Source organism: Pseudoliparis swirei, chromosome 2 (assembly GCF_029220125.1).
Source record: "Pseudoliparis swirei isolate HS2019 ecotype Mariana Trench chromosome 2, NWPU_hadal_v1, whole genome shotgun sequence".
Taxonomy (NCBI): Eukaryota; Metazoa; Chordata; class Actinopteri; order Perciformes; family Liparidae; genus Pseudoliparis; species Pseudoliparis swirei.
This window is the reverse complement of record NC_079389.1, coordinates 1566047-1583251: the sequence shown is the minus strand read 5'-3', so window position 1 is coordinate 1583251 and position 17205 is coordinate 1566047. Positions and strand designations below refer to the sequence as shown.

Here is a 17205-nt window from a genome sequence, read left to right as displayed (position 1 = left end):
ATCAGGACAGCAGAAAGTCTCTACATCTTCCGCCGGAGACTGAAAACACACCTTTTCCGACTATATCTGGATTAAAACACAGATTAGCACTTCAGTGGCACTTAAATAGCACTTACTTATGGTACTTTTGTTGTTCGACTATGTTGAGGAAATGTTACTTCCTGTATTCTTGTTGTTCTTAGTTTGTACTCTAGGTTGAAATGCACTTATTGTAAGTCGCTTTGGATAAAAGCGTCTGCTAAATGACATGTAATGTAATGTAACTGGAACACACAAAAAAGGAGGAAGTGGTTAGTTGTCTATTTGTTTGGCACTACTTTCTGCTGCGGATGAATACACATTTAGTCCTACAATGACACTGAAGAACAAGAAGAAGAAGAAGGAAGACAAAGAACAAGAAGAAAGAAGAATGACAAAGAAGAACAAGATGAAGAATAAGGAAAAAGAACAAGAAGAACCAGAAGAAGAACAAGAAAAAGAAGAAAAAGAAGAAGGAAGTAGAAGAAGAACAAGAAGAATGAATAACAATAACAAGAAGGAAGAAGAAGAAGAAGAAAAAGAACAGGAAGAAGAACAAGAAGAAGGGAGAACAAGGAAGAACAAGAAAAAGAAGAAGAAGAAGAAGAAGGCATAAGGAAGAAGTAGAAGAAGAAGAAGAAGGCATAAGGAAGAAGTAGAAGAAGAAGAAGAAGGAATAAGGAAGAAGTAGTCGTAGAAGAAGAAGGAATAAGGAAGAAGTAGAAGAAGAAAAAGGAAGAAGAAGAAGAATTGTACAAGATAGTATTTTAGTTCAGAAGAAAATAAAAAGAGTTGATCAGTATGTGTGTGTGTGAGTGTGTGTGTGTATCTCTGGTACGTACATCAGCAACAGAAGTCCATAGTGACGGGACTCGGAGAAGTCCGGTGGGTACGAGATCTTCAAGGGTAGATCTGAGAGAGACAGATACACTATTGCGTCACCAAGTCACCGTCACTCCTAACATTGTGGGAACCGATCAAACGCCTGGAAACGCTCACCGAAATGTTCCATCTGCACGGTTCTGAAGTCGGTCATCTGGATCCGCTTGAGCATCAGAGCCGCCTTCAGCACCGAGTTGTTCTCCAGGATGTAGTAATCTGAAGAAGAGGAAGGGAACGGCTTTGAAGGGCGAAACCAGAGCAACACCTTGCTTCTAATAATCAAAGTGTCATTCAAATGACCCGTGATGACCCGTGATGACCCGTGATGACCCGGGCTTTGTGTCTGGGGGGCTGTAATGAGACGGAAGGCGTCGCTGAGCCGCATCCTTACGGACATCGTTTCATTTTGGTGGTCAATACAAAAGGTTCGGGGAGCCCAGAACATCCCTGGATTGGAGACAGTTCTAAATTGTAATGAGTTATAAGATTATCATATGAAATATGCAATCAAAGACTTTTCTATCCCAGAGCGTTACACGAGAAGCTGAATACGTTTTGTCACCAGCGTAATGGAGCTGACCTGTATGCATCTTTCTAATCGCCACCGTTCCCCTTTCATTGCAGCGCGGTGATGACGGTGATTCCAGTTAAACTTGGACGAGCACAATGAAACCCGATCGCTGGGATCCACTCCCAGAGCCCAGCAGCTCGTGCTGTCCTCCACAACAAGGGGGAGCCGGCATTTTTCTCCACATGTAAATAAACAATGACTCTATGGTTTTCAGCCCCGCCCCCATTCAAGCCATCTGTAGGAGCGGCCGAAATGAAATTGAATTCATCCAGCACTTCTAATGGAAAAACCCAAAATCAATAGGCGCCTCATTATGAAACCCGCCGGGGGCCTCGAGTTCCCAGCTGTGTGGATGCAGAGGCCCTCTCTAAATAACCCCGGGCAAATTGCTTGCTTTTCTGCGGCACAGCTGTTAACATTTGGGGGGGTACAAAAAGAAAAATCCGCTAACAGATAAGCAGCCATGGGTAACAAGAAGTTGTACTGTACGTGTGCTAGGGTTGTCACGGTACCCACAATTAGAACTTTGATACGATACCTGCCATAAATATCACGATACCCGATACTTACGATACGATACCACAAATACGATACGATACTCGTATATTTATCTATAATAGTTATAACTAAAACATCTCTATGGTTCCCTTTTTTCCAGCTTTGACCATTTGTTTATTTGTAGATGTGAGTCTTTCTTACTCCATCCCACCATGTTTCACCACATTTCTCTCTCTCACACTCTCACACATTCACACACACAAACACACACACACTCACCTGTTCACACTCCCATATATAAAGTTGTACACATTTCAAACCTCAAAGAATCAGGAGTCTTTTTGCTTGTTTCACTCCTTCTGTTCCAGCTGGACGCAAAATAATTCACAATCACACACACTAATACTTTGTTTTGCACAGGAACCTCAGATTAAGGTGTTGAGTGAAAAGTTAGCCACAATAGGCACATTTTTGGGAAATACACCAGTTAGACATGAACTGTTTGTTAAATCATAAATGATGCCCGTCATGTCTCGGCACACGGAATGGATTCCTTACTTGAGTCATTGAGGCTGTGTAGGATGACGGTCGGTTCTCCGGGGCCTGAAAGGAGAAGTGAAAAGCCTGTGAGTGTCATTCAATCGTTATCCTGTTGCTCTAATCCCCAGCGAAGGATTACCTGTGCTATGCAGATAGTGGAGGACAATTCAAAAAGAGAGGAAAAAGCTTCAAACATCGAAGACGTTTGCTCCCATAAAGCAGCCACACACAAAGTCAAATGCAGGCTGACGTGTTCTGGTCACCTTCCATGCTTTACCCGCATCAAGTAGGGGTTAAAGGTCACTCACATCGCCTCCATTACAGCCCCGCACTGTCACGTTTGGTGAATTCTCTTCATTGTCTTTTTGTGACATACTTAAGTCTCTTCTTAAGGTGCGTTCACACCAAAAGTGAAACTATTTTTTCGCGCGACCGAATCCCATGAAAAGTCAATGTACAGACGCGTGTGGCTGTGATAGACGCGATATTTTCCCGGGCGGCGCATTTGGGGCGTTTGGGTCGACGCGATGTGGGCGACGCGTTTCCAGCGGCGCGTTTCCAGCGGCACAATTTTCGCCCCGAGTTGAAATATTTCAACATTGAGGTGGTCATCTCGCAAGTCTGGCCAATCAGCTCTTGAGTTCCGCTCTCGTAGCTGGAAGCGGAAGTCTTTCAAACGTAACTGTAACTTCATCGGTGAAAGTGACCGAGCTGTGTGAGCCTACGGGTGATGTCATGTATTAATATATATATTATATTAATGTCATGAACCAAACACAAGTGCGTTAGTGTGTGAGACGTCCACAACAAATATAAAGCAGAACTAGTGGTTAGTTATTCTGGTGGATGAAGGAAATGATAACGGTCTTTACGGAGACGAGACACAGAGATAAGCCCCGCCCCTCGCGCAGCGTCTCATGGTCTGAACACGGTGAATGGTCGAGCGAGTAAACTCACGCGTTTTGGGTGACGCGAAAAAGAGTTTCGCTTTTGGTGTGAACGCACCTTTAGGATGGCAGGTTTCCCTCAGCAGCTGCGGAACAACTGGACTGGAACTAAAGCTGCGTTCACGAAAAAAAACGTTGCACAATCTTCACGGGAGTAGATCCCATAAGCAAAGTCAACGTACAGACGCGAGTGGTTGCGATAGCCGAGAATTTTTCGCCGGGCGTGGCGCCAATAAAAATTTGCAAATAAAGCAGAACTAGTGGTTAGTTCTTCCGTGGTGGGTAAGCAAATTGATAACTGTTTCCACGGAGATAAGCCCCGCCCCCTCAAAGGCGCGAATCAGAATCAGAAACCGTTTATTGCCAGGAATGTTTACACAAACGAGGATTTTTTTTGGCGGAAGATGCAACATTAGACATGACAAACAACAATCAACGCGACAGCAACAGTGCAATGTGTGTATTAACTTAAGTATAAGATAAGATAAAGTGCTCGGACAACAAATAACGTTAAAGTGTTTAGGTGTGTGTTTCAAGAGACATGTGGGTTTAAGTTAAAGTGTATGTTACATGTGACGTGTGTTTAAGTTAAAGTGCATGTTAAAGTGTCATGTGTGTGGAGGAGGCCTCCAGGAGGGGGGAAGAAGAAGAAGAAGAAGAAGAAGAAGAAGAAGAAGAAGAAGAAGGAGAAGGAAGAAGAGGAGGAGGAGGAGGAGGAGGAGGTAGTCCTGGGGGTGACAGAGTCAGTCAGTGGGGGACCCGGGCTCCATTGATGAGCCCGACTGCCGACGGGAAAAAACTTTTGGTGTGGCGGGAGGTCTTTGTCCTGATGGACCGCAGCCTCCTACCAGAGGGGAGGGACTCCAACAGGGAGTGTCCAGGGTGGGAGGGGTCAGTGACAATCTGAAGCGAATGACGCGAAAAGCCACAAACGGTCAAGCGAGTAAAGTGTTGCGAATATTGGCAACGCTTTTGGAGTGAACGCGGCATCAGGCCGCGTCGCTCTCGGCGTGGCCTCTCCTGGACTTCCTGTCGGAGGGCTGCGTTAGCCTCGACCTTCTCGTTCCTTCCACCACTCGCATGTCACGTTATCCATTCATGGAAACGTACATGTAAACGTATATATCAATAGAAATAAAAGTCCTGTGTCAGGCCCGACTCATCAGGGTCATGTGAACTGGACCCCCCTCCTTCAAGCTTCCTCCTTTATTTTGTAATGCTCTGGGGGAAAGGAGCTGTGTTAATATCCAAAAAGTCGTCATGTGAAAAACCCAAACGCTTCTGAACACGAAGCACCTTCGTCTGCCGGAAAAAATAAATTGAAAGCACAAACAATATGACGAGTCACCCTCTATTAAACCAGCCGCTCGTCGCCGCGTTCACGCCACCGAAAAGTAATTATACACAATAGAGCGGCTGTTTAATTTTATGCCTCTCAATTGGAACTGATGAGAGATTAATTGATGACAGTTTGCAATGAGCCCGACATCTGCTGGATGGGTTCAGACGGAGCAACTGATGAATAAATTAGGAACATGAAACACGGAAGAACACAACATCCCAAAGACTTTTACGACTCATTTAAGTGCGACCATCTGCAGGCGTGTGGTCCTAAACTCTGCCTATTTTAGACAATTTTTTCATTTTGAGGTAAAAAGCTGAGGGAATTCGAAGCTCCCCAGCATGTCGAAAGTGTCACCTCCGGAATAACTCCTATTAATATTTCACTGCACACACCAAAAAATTAAAAATTTTGAGAAAGAAGAAACAGAAGCTTCTCTAAATTGTAAAGTTAACCCTAAATAAGAAATAAGTTGACAAAAGGAGGTGACAGAAGGATGTCGAAGACGATGCAGTTGGCATTCAGACGTCATCATTTCCAGAAGAGAAATGTGATATTCTATCAAACTTAGATGCAGGGTTCGTACGGTCATGGAAAACCTGGATAAAGTCATGGAATTTTAAAATGGTTATTTCGAGGCCTTAACAAATCCTTAAATTAAATCCCAAAAGTTTTGGAAATGTCATGGAACATTTGATATATTCACATGTTCATTTAGGCCGAGTTTGAAATAATGAATATGTTTTCAAAAGAAAGACGCTCAAAATATAAGCCGACATACGCTGTCTTTGCCACTCTGCGAGTGAACGCACCTTAACTGAAAGGTTCAGTAGCCATAGCAACAGGAGCTCAGGGCTAATCTACTATCACGTATTCACCGAGATTTCACAAAATCTCGTAGAAATTTGGTTTAAAGTCCTGGACACCCATTAGTCGACATGGCCGTAGGATCTACGGGCGTGCTTGGACTGTACTGACTGGGATGTCTTCAGGACTGCTACCAACAGCCTGGATGAGTACACAGAGGCTGTAACTTCCTACATCAGCTTCTGTGAGGACAGCTGTATTCCATCCAGCTCCAGGGTGAGTTATAACAACGACAAACCCTGGTTCACAGCGGAGCTCAGGAAGCTAAGACTGCAGAAGGACCAGGCATTCAGGAGTGGGGACAAGGACCTGTACACAGAGTCCAAATACAGGTTTAGCAAGGCGGTGAGAGATGCTAAACGACTGTACTCTGAGAAACTGCAACAGCAGCTCTCAGCAAACGACTCTGCTTCTGTCTGGAGAGGGCTCAGGCAGATCACCAACTACAAGCCCAAATCACCCCACTCCATGAACAATGTGCTTCTGGCAGACGAGCTAAATGAGTTCTACTGCCGCTTTGAAAGACAATGGAGCAGTCCTGAGACAATCCCCACAGCCCCACCAACAAGCCACAGACCATCAGCCCACCCTCCCCAGCCCATCAGGGGCTCACACCTCTGGAGCACCCTCCATCAACTCAGCGACGCCTCGTCATCCTGGAGAGCCGTCAACAGGCTGTTTAAAAGCAGAACCCCGCAGCAGCGGGCCCGGACTCCGTCTCCCCTCCACCCTGAAGCACTGTGCTGACCAGCTGTCTCCGGTGTTCACCGACATCTTCAACACCTCCCTGGAGACATGCCACGTTCCAGCCTGCTTCAAGGCCTCCACCATCATCCCGTCCCAAAAACCCAAGATCACAGGACTCAATGACTACAGGCCCGTCGCCCTGACCTCTGTGGTCATGAAGTCCTTTGAACGCTTGGTCCTGTCACACCTCAAGACCATCACCGACCCACTCCTGGACCCCTGCAGTTCGCCTACAGAGCCAACAGGTCTGCAGACGATGCAGTCAACATGGCCCTTCACTACATCCTCCAGCATCTGGACTCCCGAGGAACCTCGCCAGGATCCTGTTTGTGGTCTTCAACTCTGCTTTCAATACAATCATCCGTCCCTGCTGCAGGACAAGCTCTCCCAGCTGCACGTGCCCGACTCCACCTGCAGGTGGATCACAGACTTCCTGACCGACAGGAAGCAGCACGTGAGGCTGGGGAAACACGTCTCAGGCTCCCGGACCACCAGCACGGGTTCCCCCCAAGGCTGTGTTCTCTCCCCTCTGCTGTTCTCCCTGTACACCAACAGCTGCACCTCCAGTCACCAGTCCGTCAAGCTCCTAAAGTTCGCGGATGACACCACCCTCATTGGACTCATCTCTGGTGGGGACGAGACCGCCTACAGGTGGGAGACTGACCACCTGGTGACCTGGTGCAGCCAGAACAACCTGGAGCTCAACGCTCTGAAGACAGTGGAGATGGTTGTGGATTTCAGGAGGAATGCAGCCCCACCCGCCCTCTCATCCTGTGTGACTCCCCCGTCGACGCTGTGGAGTCCTACCGCTTCCTGGGCTCCATCATCTCCCAGGACCTCAAGTGGGAGCTGAACATCGGCTCCATCTCCAAGAAGGCCCAGCAGAGGATGTTCTTCCTGAGGCAGCTGAGGAAATTCAACCTGCCAGGGAAGATGATGGTACAGTTCTACACGGCCATCGTTGAGTCCATCATCTGCTCCTCCATCACCGTCTGGCACCCTGCAGCCACAGCCAAAGACAAGCGCAGGCTGCAGAGCATCATCCGCTCGGCCGAGATAGTTATCGGCTGCAATCTGCCTTCCCTCCAGGTCCTGTTCACTTCCAGGTCACTGAAGCGGGCCAGAAAGATTGTCGCCGACCCCTCCCACCCTGGACACTCCCTGTTCGAGTCCCTCCCCTCGGGGAGGAGGCTGCGGTCCATCATGACTAAGTCCACCCGCCACAACAAAAGCTTTTTCCCGTCGGCGGTCGGGCTCATGAATGGACCCCGGGACTGACTGACTGTCACCCCCAGGACTACCACCTCTTCTTCCACCTTCCTCTCTCCTCCTTCTTCCCGCTCCTTCCTCTTCCTCCTCCTCCCTCTTCCTCCCACTCCTCCTCCCTCCTCCTTCTTCTTCCCTCCTCCACACACGTCACTTTAACATGCACTTTAACTAAAACACACCACTTGAAGCACACACCCAAACACTCTCACATTATTTGTTGTCTTTCCGTCGCGTTGATTGTTGTTTGTTTGTCATGTCCAAATGTTGCACCTTCCACCAAAAAAATTCCTCGTTTGTTTGTGAAAACATTCTTTGGCAATAAACCTGTTTCTGATTCTGATTCTGATTCTGATTCTGATGTGTCTGGACCCTGAGGCGACTCATCGGCTCAATGGGTGGTCCTCTAGCGTTGCCCAGTGGGAGGTTCTATAGAGTTGCCCAGCGGGAGGTCCTCTAGCGTTGCCCAGTGGGAGGTTCTATAGAGTTGCCCAGCGGGAGGTCCTCTAGCGTTGCTCAGTGGGAGGTTCTATAGAGTTGCCCAGCGGGAGGTCCTCTAGCGTTGCCCAGCGAGAGGTCCTCTAGAGTTGCCCAGTGGGAGGTCCTCTAGCGTTGCCCAGTGGGAGGTCCTCTAGAGTTGCCCAGTGGGAGGTCCTCTAGCATTGCCCAGTGGGAGGTCCTCTAGCGTTGCCCAGTGGGAGGTCCTCTAGAGTTGCCCAGTGGAAGGTCCTCTCGTTGCTCAGTGGTAGGTTCTATAGAGTTGCCCAGTGGGAGGTCCTCTAGCGTTGCCCAGTGAGAGGTTCTATAGCGGTGCTCAGTGGGAGGTCATCTAGAGTTGCCCAGTGGGAGGTCCTCTAGCATTGCCCAGTGGGAGGTTCTATAGCGGTGCCCAGTGGGAGGTCCTCTAGAGTTGCCCAGTGGGAGGTCCTCTAGAGTTGCCCAATGGGAGGTCCTCTAGCCCAGCGGGGCGGTGACCCTCCTCAGCTCTGCTGTGCTCTATGTGTCGTGTCCCTGAACAATATTTTACAAACAGCATTCCCGTGACGGTTTCCATAGCCGTTAACGAGGCGGCCTACCTTTGCAGCGCAGGACGATGTGCTGGTGGGCGGGGCTGATGTCGGCGTCGAAGTACTGACAGTGAGCTTTGTTCAGCTCGCACGTCAAACACCAGCGTGGGAACAGGCCCACCGTCTTAACGCTGAGGACACACGGGGGACACACATTGTAAGAGAGACGGGAGGAGGAAGCTGGCATTGCTTGATCTTCTCATCGCGGTCAAACTGTGACCAGAACCAGCGATAACATATCGGGCTAAAGGCCACACCAGATGCAGGTCACCGCTCTCATCATCAGAGGAACTATTGAAATGAGTGTAACCTAGAATTATGCTGCAGTCTACATCCATGTTTTTCCAAAATAATGATATCCTTTCAGACATTTGTGTTGAATTGTCATTATTAACGATTGAATTCTTGAGTACAATTTTTTTTAAAAACTGCTTTGTAAAATCAAAGTGACCTTTGACCTTCAAATTCAAATCCAAATCATCCTTTGGATACGTCGGTGCTAAGTTTGAAGAGATTCCATGCCGGAGTGGGGTCATAGTGACCTTTGACCTTGTGTTAAATTGTCATAATTAGCATGTGTATTGATGAGTTATGGTGAAAAACCTGTTTTATGAGGTTACGTTGACCACCAAATTATCATCATCTCAGACATTTGTACCAAATTTGAAAAAAATGTCACGCTGATTAGAAAACAGGTAAATATATAACGCCTCCATTACCGGCTGAGGCATAAAAAACACTTTCTATGACTCCCACGTCTATAATGCATTACACAAATATGTTTTTAATGTGTATTAAAGTGCTAATAGCACAGCGTGTATGAAAACAATCTCAACACCGTATAAACTATTACAAAATGACCTATAAGTCAAGTATCATAATATTTCACAATTGCTGGTGACTCACTGACATTTTTGTTGTTGTTATTGTAATAATCACGATGTTATCCAACATTATAATCCTGTGTGATACTTTATAATCACTGGCTAAACCCACCTGAACAGTTGGCGTCCCCGTGGAGAACCTTCTGTGCTCAGGAAATACCTGTAAAGAGAACACACACAAACAGGCATGATCAATCAAACACGGAGCACCGTTATCTACTTCTTTAGGTTGAACTAATACATGTGTGTGTGTGTTTCGACTGAGCCAGGTATCCATGGAGATATGAAGGGAAAACATTCATGTTCATGTCTCCAATGTGACCCATTAGTGGAGAGACGGTGGATAATAAGAGAACAGACGGCTTATTGTGTGTTTTTTCTAATTTAGTAAACGCGTCGGACTCACAGGTTGTCAGTGTTCTCGTCGTAGGCGAGGATCTTGGTCACCTCCCAGTTCCCTGAAGTCAGATGTCGGACTTCGTTCTGATCGGCTCTGAACTGAGAGAAGCGCAAGAAGACGAGTGTTCAGGAGTCTACAGGTTACTCGTAGAGACGTGGGGAACCTACAGTGTTCCCCACGTCTGTTACACAACATGAACCACTTGTTATGCAACATGAACCACTTATTACGCAACATTAACCCTGTGTTACAACATTAACCACGTGTTACAACATTAACCACGTGTTACGCAACATTAACCACGTGTTACGCAACATTAACCATGTGTTACACAACATTAACCATGTGTTACGCAACATGAACCACTTATTACAACATTAACCACGTATTACACAACATTAACCACGTGTTACACAACATTAACCACTTGTTACGCAACATTAACCACTTGTTACGCAACATGAACCACTTATTACGCAACATTAACCACGTGTTACACAACATGAACCACGTGTTACACAACATGAACCACTTGTTACACAACATTAACCACTTGTTACGCAACATGAACCACTTATTACGCAACATTAACCACGTGTTACTACATTAACCATGTGTTACTACATTAACCATGTGTTACTACATAAACCACGTGTTACGCAACATTAACCACGTGTTACACAACATTAACCACTTGTTACGCAACATTAACCACGTGTTACAACATTAACCACGTGTTACACAACATTAATTATCTTTGATCGGGACTTGTCCTTTAACTCCCACGTAAAGTAAATCTCAAGCACTGCATTCTTTCATCTACGTAATATTTCAAAAATCAGGCACATCTTGTCTCAAAAAGATGCAGAAAAATTGGTTCACGCGTTCGTTACTTCGAGACTGGATTACTGCAACTCCTTATTATCAGGCTGCTCTAATAAATCTCTTAGGTCCCTCCAGTTGATCCAGAATGCTGCAGCTCGTATTCTCACTAAAACTAAGAAAAGAGATCACATCACTCCTGCACTAGCTGCTCTGCACTGGCTCCCAGTAAAATCAAGAATCACTTTTAAAATTCTTCTCTTAACGTACAAAGCCTTGATTGGTGATGCACCATCATATCTTAAGGAGCTTGTAGTACCATATTGCCCCACTAGAGAGCTACGCTCACTAAATGCGGGACTACTTGTAGTTCCTAGAGTCTTAAAAAGTAGAATGGGAGCCAGAGCCTTTAGTTATCAAGCTCCTCTTTTATGGAACCAGCTTCCAATTTCAGTCCTGGAGGCAGACACAGTCACCTCGTTTAAGAGTAGACTTAAGACTTTCCTCTTTGACAGAGCTTATAGTTAGGGCTGAATCAGGTTTGCCCTGGTCCAGCCCCTTGATATGCTGCTATAGGCTTATAGCTGCCGGGGGACGTTTAGGATGCACTGAGTACCTATCTCCTCTTTTCTCTCCTTAGGGATGAATTTTCATCTCTCAATCACACGTTACTAACTCTGCTTTCTCCCCGGAGTCCTTTTGACTTCACGTCTCATGGGGTCATCGGACCCTATGAGACGGCATAGATCCTATCTGCCTGATGGATCATCGAGGTCTGGGTCGTGGAATTCCTGCTCATGACTACGCCACTGTCCTGTTGAGACTCCGCCCACTCCTCCTCTCTACCGCCATCTGCCTTATGGATCGTGGAGGTCTCCATCATGGAATATGCCTCCTACGAACTATTCATACACTCTGTCATATTCATTGAATGTATTTTAACTCTAAATCTGTCCTTCTGTACACATGACATGTATTGTTCTGTCCATCCTGGAGAGGGATCCTCCTCTGTTGCTCTACAGAAGGTTTCTTCCCTTTTTTTCCCCCTGAAGGGTTATTTGGGAGTTTTTCCTGATCCGATGTGAGGTTTTGGGGCAGGGATGTCTATGTGTACAGATTGTAAAGCACTCCGAGACAAATTTGTAATTTGTGAAATTGGGCTATACAAATAAATTGAATTGAATTAACCACGTGTTACACAACATTAACCATAGAGAAGCTAGAGAAGCTTTTAAAAACTGGGTTTTATCAGGAAAAGCAAGACATGGTCCAGAGTGCGAACACAAGAAACACACAAATGCACGATTTAAATATGCTGTGCGCTTCATTAAAAGAAATGAACAGGCCATGAGCGCAAAGTCCATGGCCAAACATTTTCAGCAGAATAATGCCCTTGACTTCTGGAAAGAAGTTAAAGTTGTCAATAACATGAAGACGCCTCTGCCATCCAGTATTGATGGGGCAGTTGGTTCGGACAGTATTGCAGATCTGTGGAGTAAACACTATAGGGACATTTTCAATAGTGTTAAGAGTGACACATTTAATATTGGTAATGTTCCTAATGATGCTGGTGTGTGTAGTAGACCTGATGAAGTGTTGTATGCTATTGAAAAATTGTCATTAAACAAAGCATGTGGCCTTGACCAAATAACAGCAGAACATCTGAGGCATGCTAGCAATAGGTTGTCAGTGTTACTTGCTGTATGTTTTTCTGTTTTTTTAATGGACGGCGTACTTCCTGACTCTTTGCTCACTGTGTTGTTAGTGCCAGTAATCAAAAATAAAACCGGTAAAATATCTAGCATTGACAATTATCGACCAATTGCTCTGGCCAGTATACTTTCTAAAGTATTAGAACGAATCCTCTTAGATAGGCTTCAAGATTACATCTTAACCACTGATAATCAATTTGGTTTTAAAAGTAAACATAGCACAGACTTATGTATATATGCACTGAAGGAAGTTGTTAGTAAGTACAGGAGACATAACACCACAGTATTTATGTGTTTCCTGGATGCATCTAAAGCTTTTGATCGAATTAATCATTCCAAATTGTTTGTTAAATTACAAGAGCGAGGGGTGCCACCATATTTAATTAGGATTTTGCACTTTTGGTATGCACGTCAAACCATGCGAGTTAGATGGGGTAAGAGTGTATCTGCACCCTTCCTAGTGACAAATGGTGTCCGACAAGGTGGAATACTGTCCCCTGCACTGTTTAATCTCTATATGGATGACCTCTCTAAGGAGTTAAAAAAGTGTAAGACAGGATGTATGGTGGGAGAAAGTCTCATTAATCATCTCATCTACGCTGACGACTTGGTGGTCCTGTCACCCTATAGTGCTGGCTTACAGCAATTGCTCAGAGTGTGCTCAAGGTATGGGGTGCACTATGATATCGAGTTCAACTCCAAAAAGAGTGTTATCATGATGGCAAAAACCAGGGAGGATCAGAAGCTACATTTTCCTTCATTCTTTTTGGAAGACCAGGAGCTAAATGTGGTTCAGAAATACAGGTATTTGGGTCATATCATCAGGAACGACCTCAGTGATGATGACGATGTGCAGCGACAGTGTTGCAGACTGTATGCACAAGCCAACATGCTGGCACGTAATGTCACATGTGTCCAGAAGATGTTAAAACTGCTCTGTTTCGAGCCTACTGTACTCCTCTGTATACAGCCCACCTGTGGTGCAGTTATAGTAAAGGGAAAATGAAAAAGATGCAGGTGGCTTTCAATGATGCCTTCAGAATCCTGCTCAAGCTTCCGAGATGGACAAGTGCAAGTCAGATGTTTGTGAGCCGGAATGTTCCCACTTTTCATGCTGTTTTGAGGAATTTCATGTATAAATTTAAATGTCGACTAAATGTTTCAGAGAATGTAGTTATAAAAGCCTTGGCTGACGCAGCACTGAGTGATACCAGGTATTCGTCTTGTTTCTGGAAGCAATGGAACAAATGTTTGTATGTTTTTTAATCCCGAGTGATTTTTTTTGGCTGCAATGGCTGGACTGGTGTCCTCGTATTGTATTTTATATATTGTTGTTGTATTTGTGTTTGTTGTTTTATGGACCCATGAGTCTGGAATAAAGATATATATATATATATATATTAACCATGTGTTACGCAACATGAACCACGTGTTACACAACACTAACAGCATCATGACTAGTCGAGGCTCAGGGAGGACCACCGGCTGCACACGGCACTAAAGCGGTCCAGCCAGGTCCATGCTTGGTCTCCATGCTTGGTCTCCATGCTGGATCCGGTGACCGGGCCGTCACCTGCGTGGTGAACATGGCGATGTGATGGAACTCTCCTCGCCCTCCTTGTTTGACCGGGACCGTCAGGAAGAATCTGCTGCCGTCTCTGGAGAACACGGGTTCTTGGTTCTGCAGTAAAGCAAAGAGATGAGCGGCACCGGTCAGCGTGGTCCACAGAACATCACATTCCTGGAAGAAGAGTCCTAAACAGCATGAATTAAAAACATGACGACATGACGTGTCGGACCACTTGTTCAGAGAGTAACTACTACGTTCTTATGGTAATACATGTCTCTTCTGCTGTGAACCTGACCAGACTCGGACCCGGCAGGGAGGGAACAATCAAAGCTGCATTGTGGATAATTTTAGATCCACCATCTTTGCAGCTTGACTGATAATGGAGAATAAAAAAATCTGGATTTCCAGACGTCTGGTGCATACATTTTGTTAATTTTTTTCTTTTTCTTTTCATCTGGTGAGTCTAAAAGTTCACGTTTATGTTATTTAATAATAATAATAATAATACATACAATTTCTATAGTGCTTTTCAGAATACTCAAAGATGCTTTACAACACATTATTACAAAATCCTAAAAGCTATGCATTAAAAATAACTAAAATTACAATAAAAACAAACGATAAAAGCAAATAAGAACGTAGAGAGCACAAACTTCCAAACTTCTAAACTCAGTACAGATGGAGTGACTACAAAACGACACGTACTACAAAAGAAGGACAACATAATAACACAGTACAAACTCCACACGCAATCACAGCGAGGTCTCGGGGAAGAAGCTCCGGCTCTGGTGTAAACGCAGTCATGGAAAAGAAACACTAAATTGTCGGCGTGGCCCTGAAGCCCACGCACTTCACATCCATATTTACGTTCCCTCGACCTCTCCATTCAATGTGCTCCACCACGGAGGTTCTGTGAGCATCGACACGCCGCCGCCATGTTGAGAGCTGCGTAGAGGCAATGGAAACGCTTCGGATGCCGTATTGAGCAGAAAGAGGAAACACTGCCTTCAATGAAGTGACTTCAACGAGAACAGATCCCACGACCTGGATGCACAATAATGAACCCCTGACAACAATCTAGCGGTTACAGGGGCTAGTCGTAGTTTTCCTCTTTTATACATGTATACTGTAGTCTTATAGTTGGACCTGAACCAGGTTCACCTGGTCCAGACCTACAGATGCTGCTATAGGCTGATAGCTGCTGGGGGACGCTTAGGATACACTGAGCACCTCTCTCCTCTTCTCTCTCCTTATGGATGAGTTTACTTCTCTCCATCACACATTACTAACTCTGCTTCCTCCCTGGAGTCTTTGTGACTTCCCGTCTCAGAGGGTCCATCGGACCCGGCTGGGTCTGAAGCCTCCTGTCCATGCCTCCACATATCGCACTCAGAGAACACATTCTGTCTCAGATGGAGAGCGTTTACCCAGAGTGAGACAATCTGACGTCAATAAGCTGTTGCGTAAAGCCTCCAGAGCAAATTGGAAAAAAAAGAAAACCGACAGTCGACCGCACTCTCTTATTCTTCTTCTTCTTCTACGTCTTCTTCTTCGGAGGAGGAGGAGCCAAATGGTACAGTGCCATGTTTTAACCTCGCTGGCGTGTATTCGATGCCGAGTTATTGAATGTCAGTCACGCTTACCAGAAGTCCATTTTCACGAGAGGGGTTTTCAAATGTCTGTTTTTTTTTTTCCAGTGAAAACATTCCAAAAAAGCTCATTTCATGGATGACCTACACCAACCGCATGGAAACACGGATTTAAAATTGCGGCTGCTTTGATGTTTCAACCTGTCCTCATCCCCCTAACAGCTCTTCATTATCTCCGGGGGAAAGCTCTATTATTCTTCTGTTCCTGAACCCGACAGTTGGAGATGAAGTGGCAGGTCGGACACGGAGCGCTTCATCGCCGCCACTTATCCCGTGTCGGCGTCATGCGGTGAGAGCCTCAGACGGGAGATGGGTAATTGGGGAAGTTTTCCTTTTTGTGTGGAATATTTTTTAAAAGATACTGAGATAGAAATTAATGACATCAAGTGAAATTATAGCAGTGGAGCGCATGCTTTCAGAAAATATATGAAGTGCAAAGCACGACACGGAGAGCACTTTACCTGCTTGGAGAGCCAGAGGTCGGAGCTTTCTTCATGTCTCTGGGAAAAGAAGACGCCACAGCAAAATGTCAGTCTGCACTTAAAACACCAGATCATCAGAAACCTCCTGTGTTCACTCCTCCTCCACTCCTTCACTCCTACACCCTTACACTTCTACACTCTTAAGGTACACCAAAAGCGAAGCGATTTTTCGCGTCGCCCAAAAAGCGTGAGTTTACTCGCTCGACCATTTGCCGTGTTCACGCTATAAGCGTCGAGACGCTCCGCGAGGGGCGGGGCTTGTCTCAGTGTCTCGTCTCCGTAAAGACCGTTATCATCTCCTTCATCCACCAGAATCACTAACCACTAGTTCTGCTTTATACTTGTTGTGGACATCCCACACACTAACGCCCTCGTGTTTGGGTTCATGACATTAATATAATATAATATATATATATATTTATAAATGACATCACCCGTAGGCTCACTCAGCTCGGTCACTTTCACCGATGAAGTTACTGTTACGTCTGAAAGACTTCCGCCTCCAGCGCTACGAGAGCGGAACATCTAAACGCTGTTATAGTGGTCATAACATTATAATATATATTATATGTTATTGTGTTCATAACATTATAATATATATTATATGTTATTGTGTTCAGAACATTATATAATATGTTATTGTGTTCATAACATTATAATATATATTATATGTTATTGTGTTCATAACATTAGAATATATAATATGTTATTGTGTTCATAACATTATAATATATATTATATGTTATTGTGTTCATAACATTATAATATATGTTATTGTGTTCATAACATTAAAATATATAATATGTTATTGTGTTCATAACATTCTAATATATATTATATGTTATTGTGTTCATAACATTATAATATATATTATATGTTATTGTGTTCATAACATTATAATATATAATATATGTTTTTGTGTTCATAACATTATTGTCCTA

The 17205-nt window shown here is 44.9% G+C and overlaps 1 protein-coding gene across 2 annotated transcripts in view; it reads right to left on the bottom strand.

The window, feature by feature from the left end:
• The window catches only part of LOC130208247 (inactive dipeptidyl peptidase 10-like), a 155689-nt gene that overhangs the window by 23262 nt on the left and 115222 nt on the right, over positions 1-17205 (bottom strand). For both annotated transcript variants that reach the window (XM_056437272.1, XM_056437281.1), the window contains exons 12-19: positions 16244-16282; positions 14137-14244; positions 10036-10127; positions 9742-9789; positions 8755-8876; positions 2528-2572; positions 1018-1116; positions 861-930 (exon numbers count right to left, since the gene is read on the bottom strand). In XM_056437272.1, coding sequence (XP_056293247.1) covers positions 861-930; positions 1018-1116; positions 2528-2572; positions 8755-8876; positions 9742-9789; positions 10036-10127; positions 14137-14244; positions 16244-16282 — 623 coding nt within the window. The remainder of the gene's footprint in view (positions 1-860; positions 931-1017; positions 1117-2527; positions 2573-8754; positions 8877-9741; positions 9790-10035; positions 10128-14136; positions 14245-16243; positions 16283-17205) is intronic.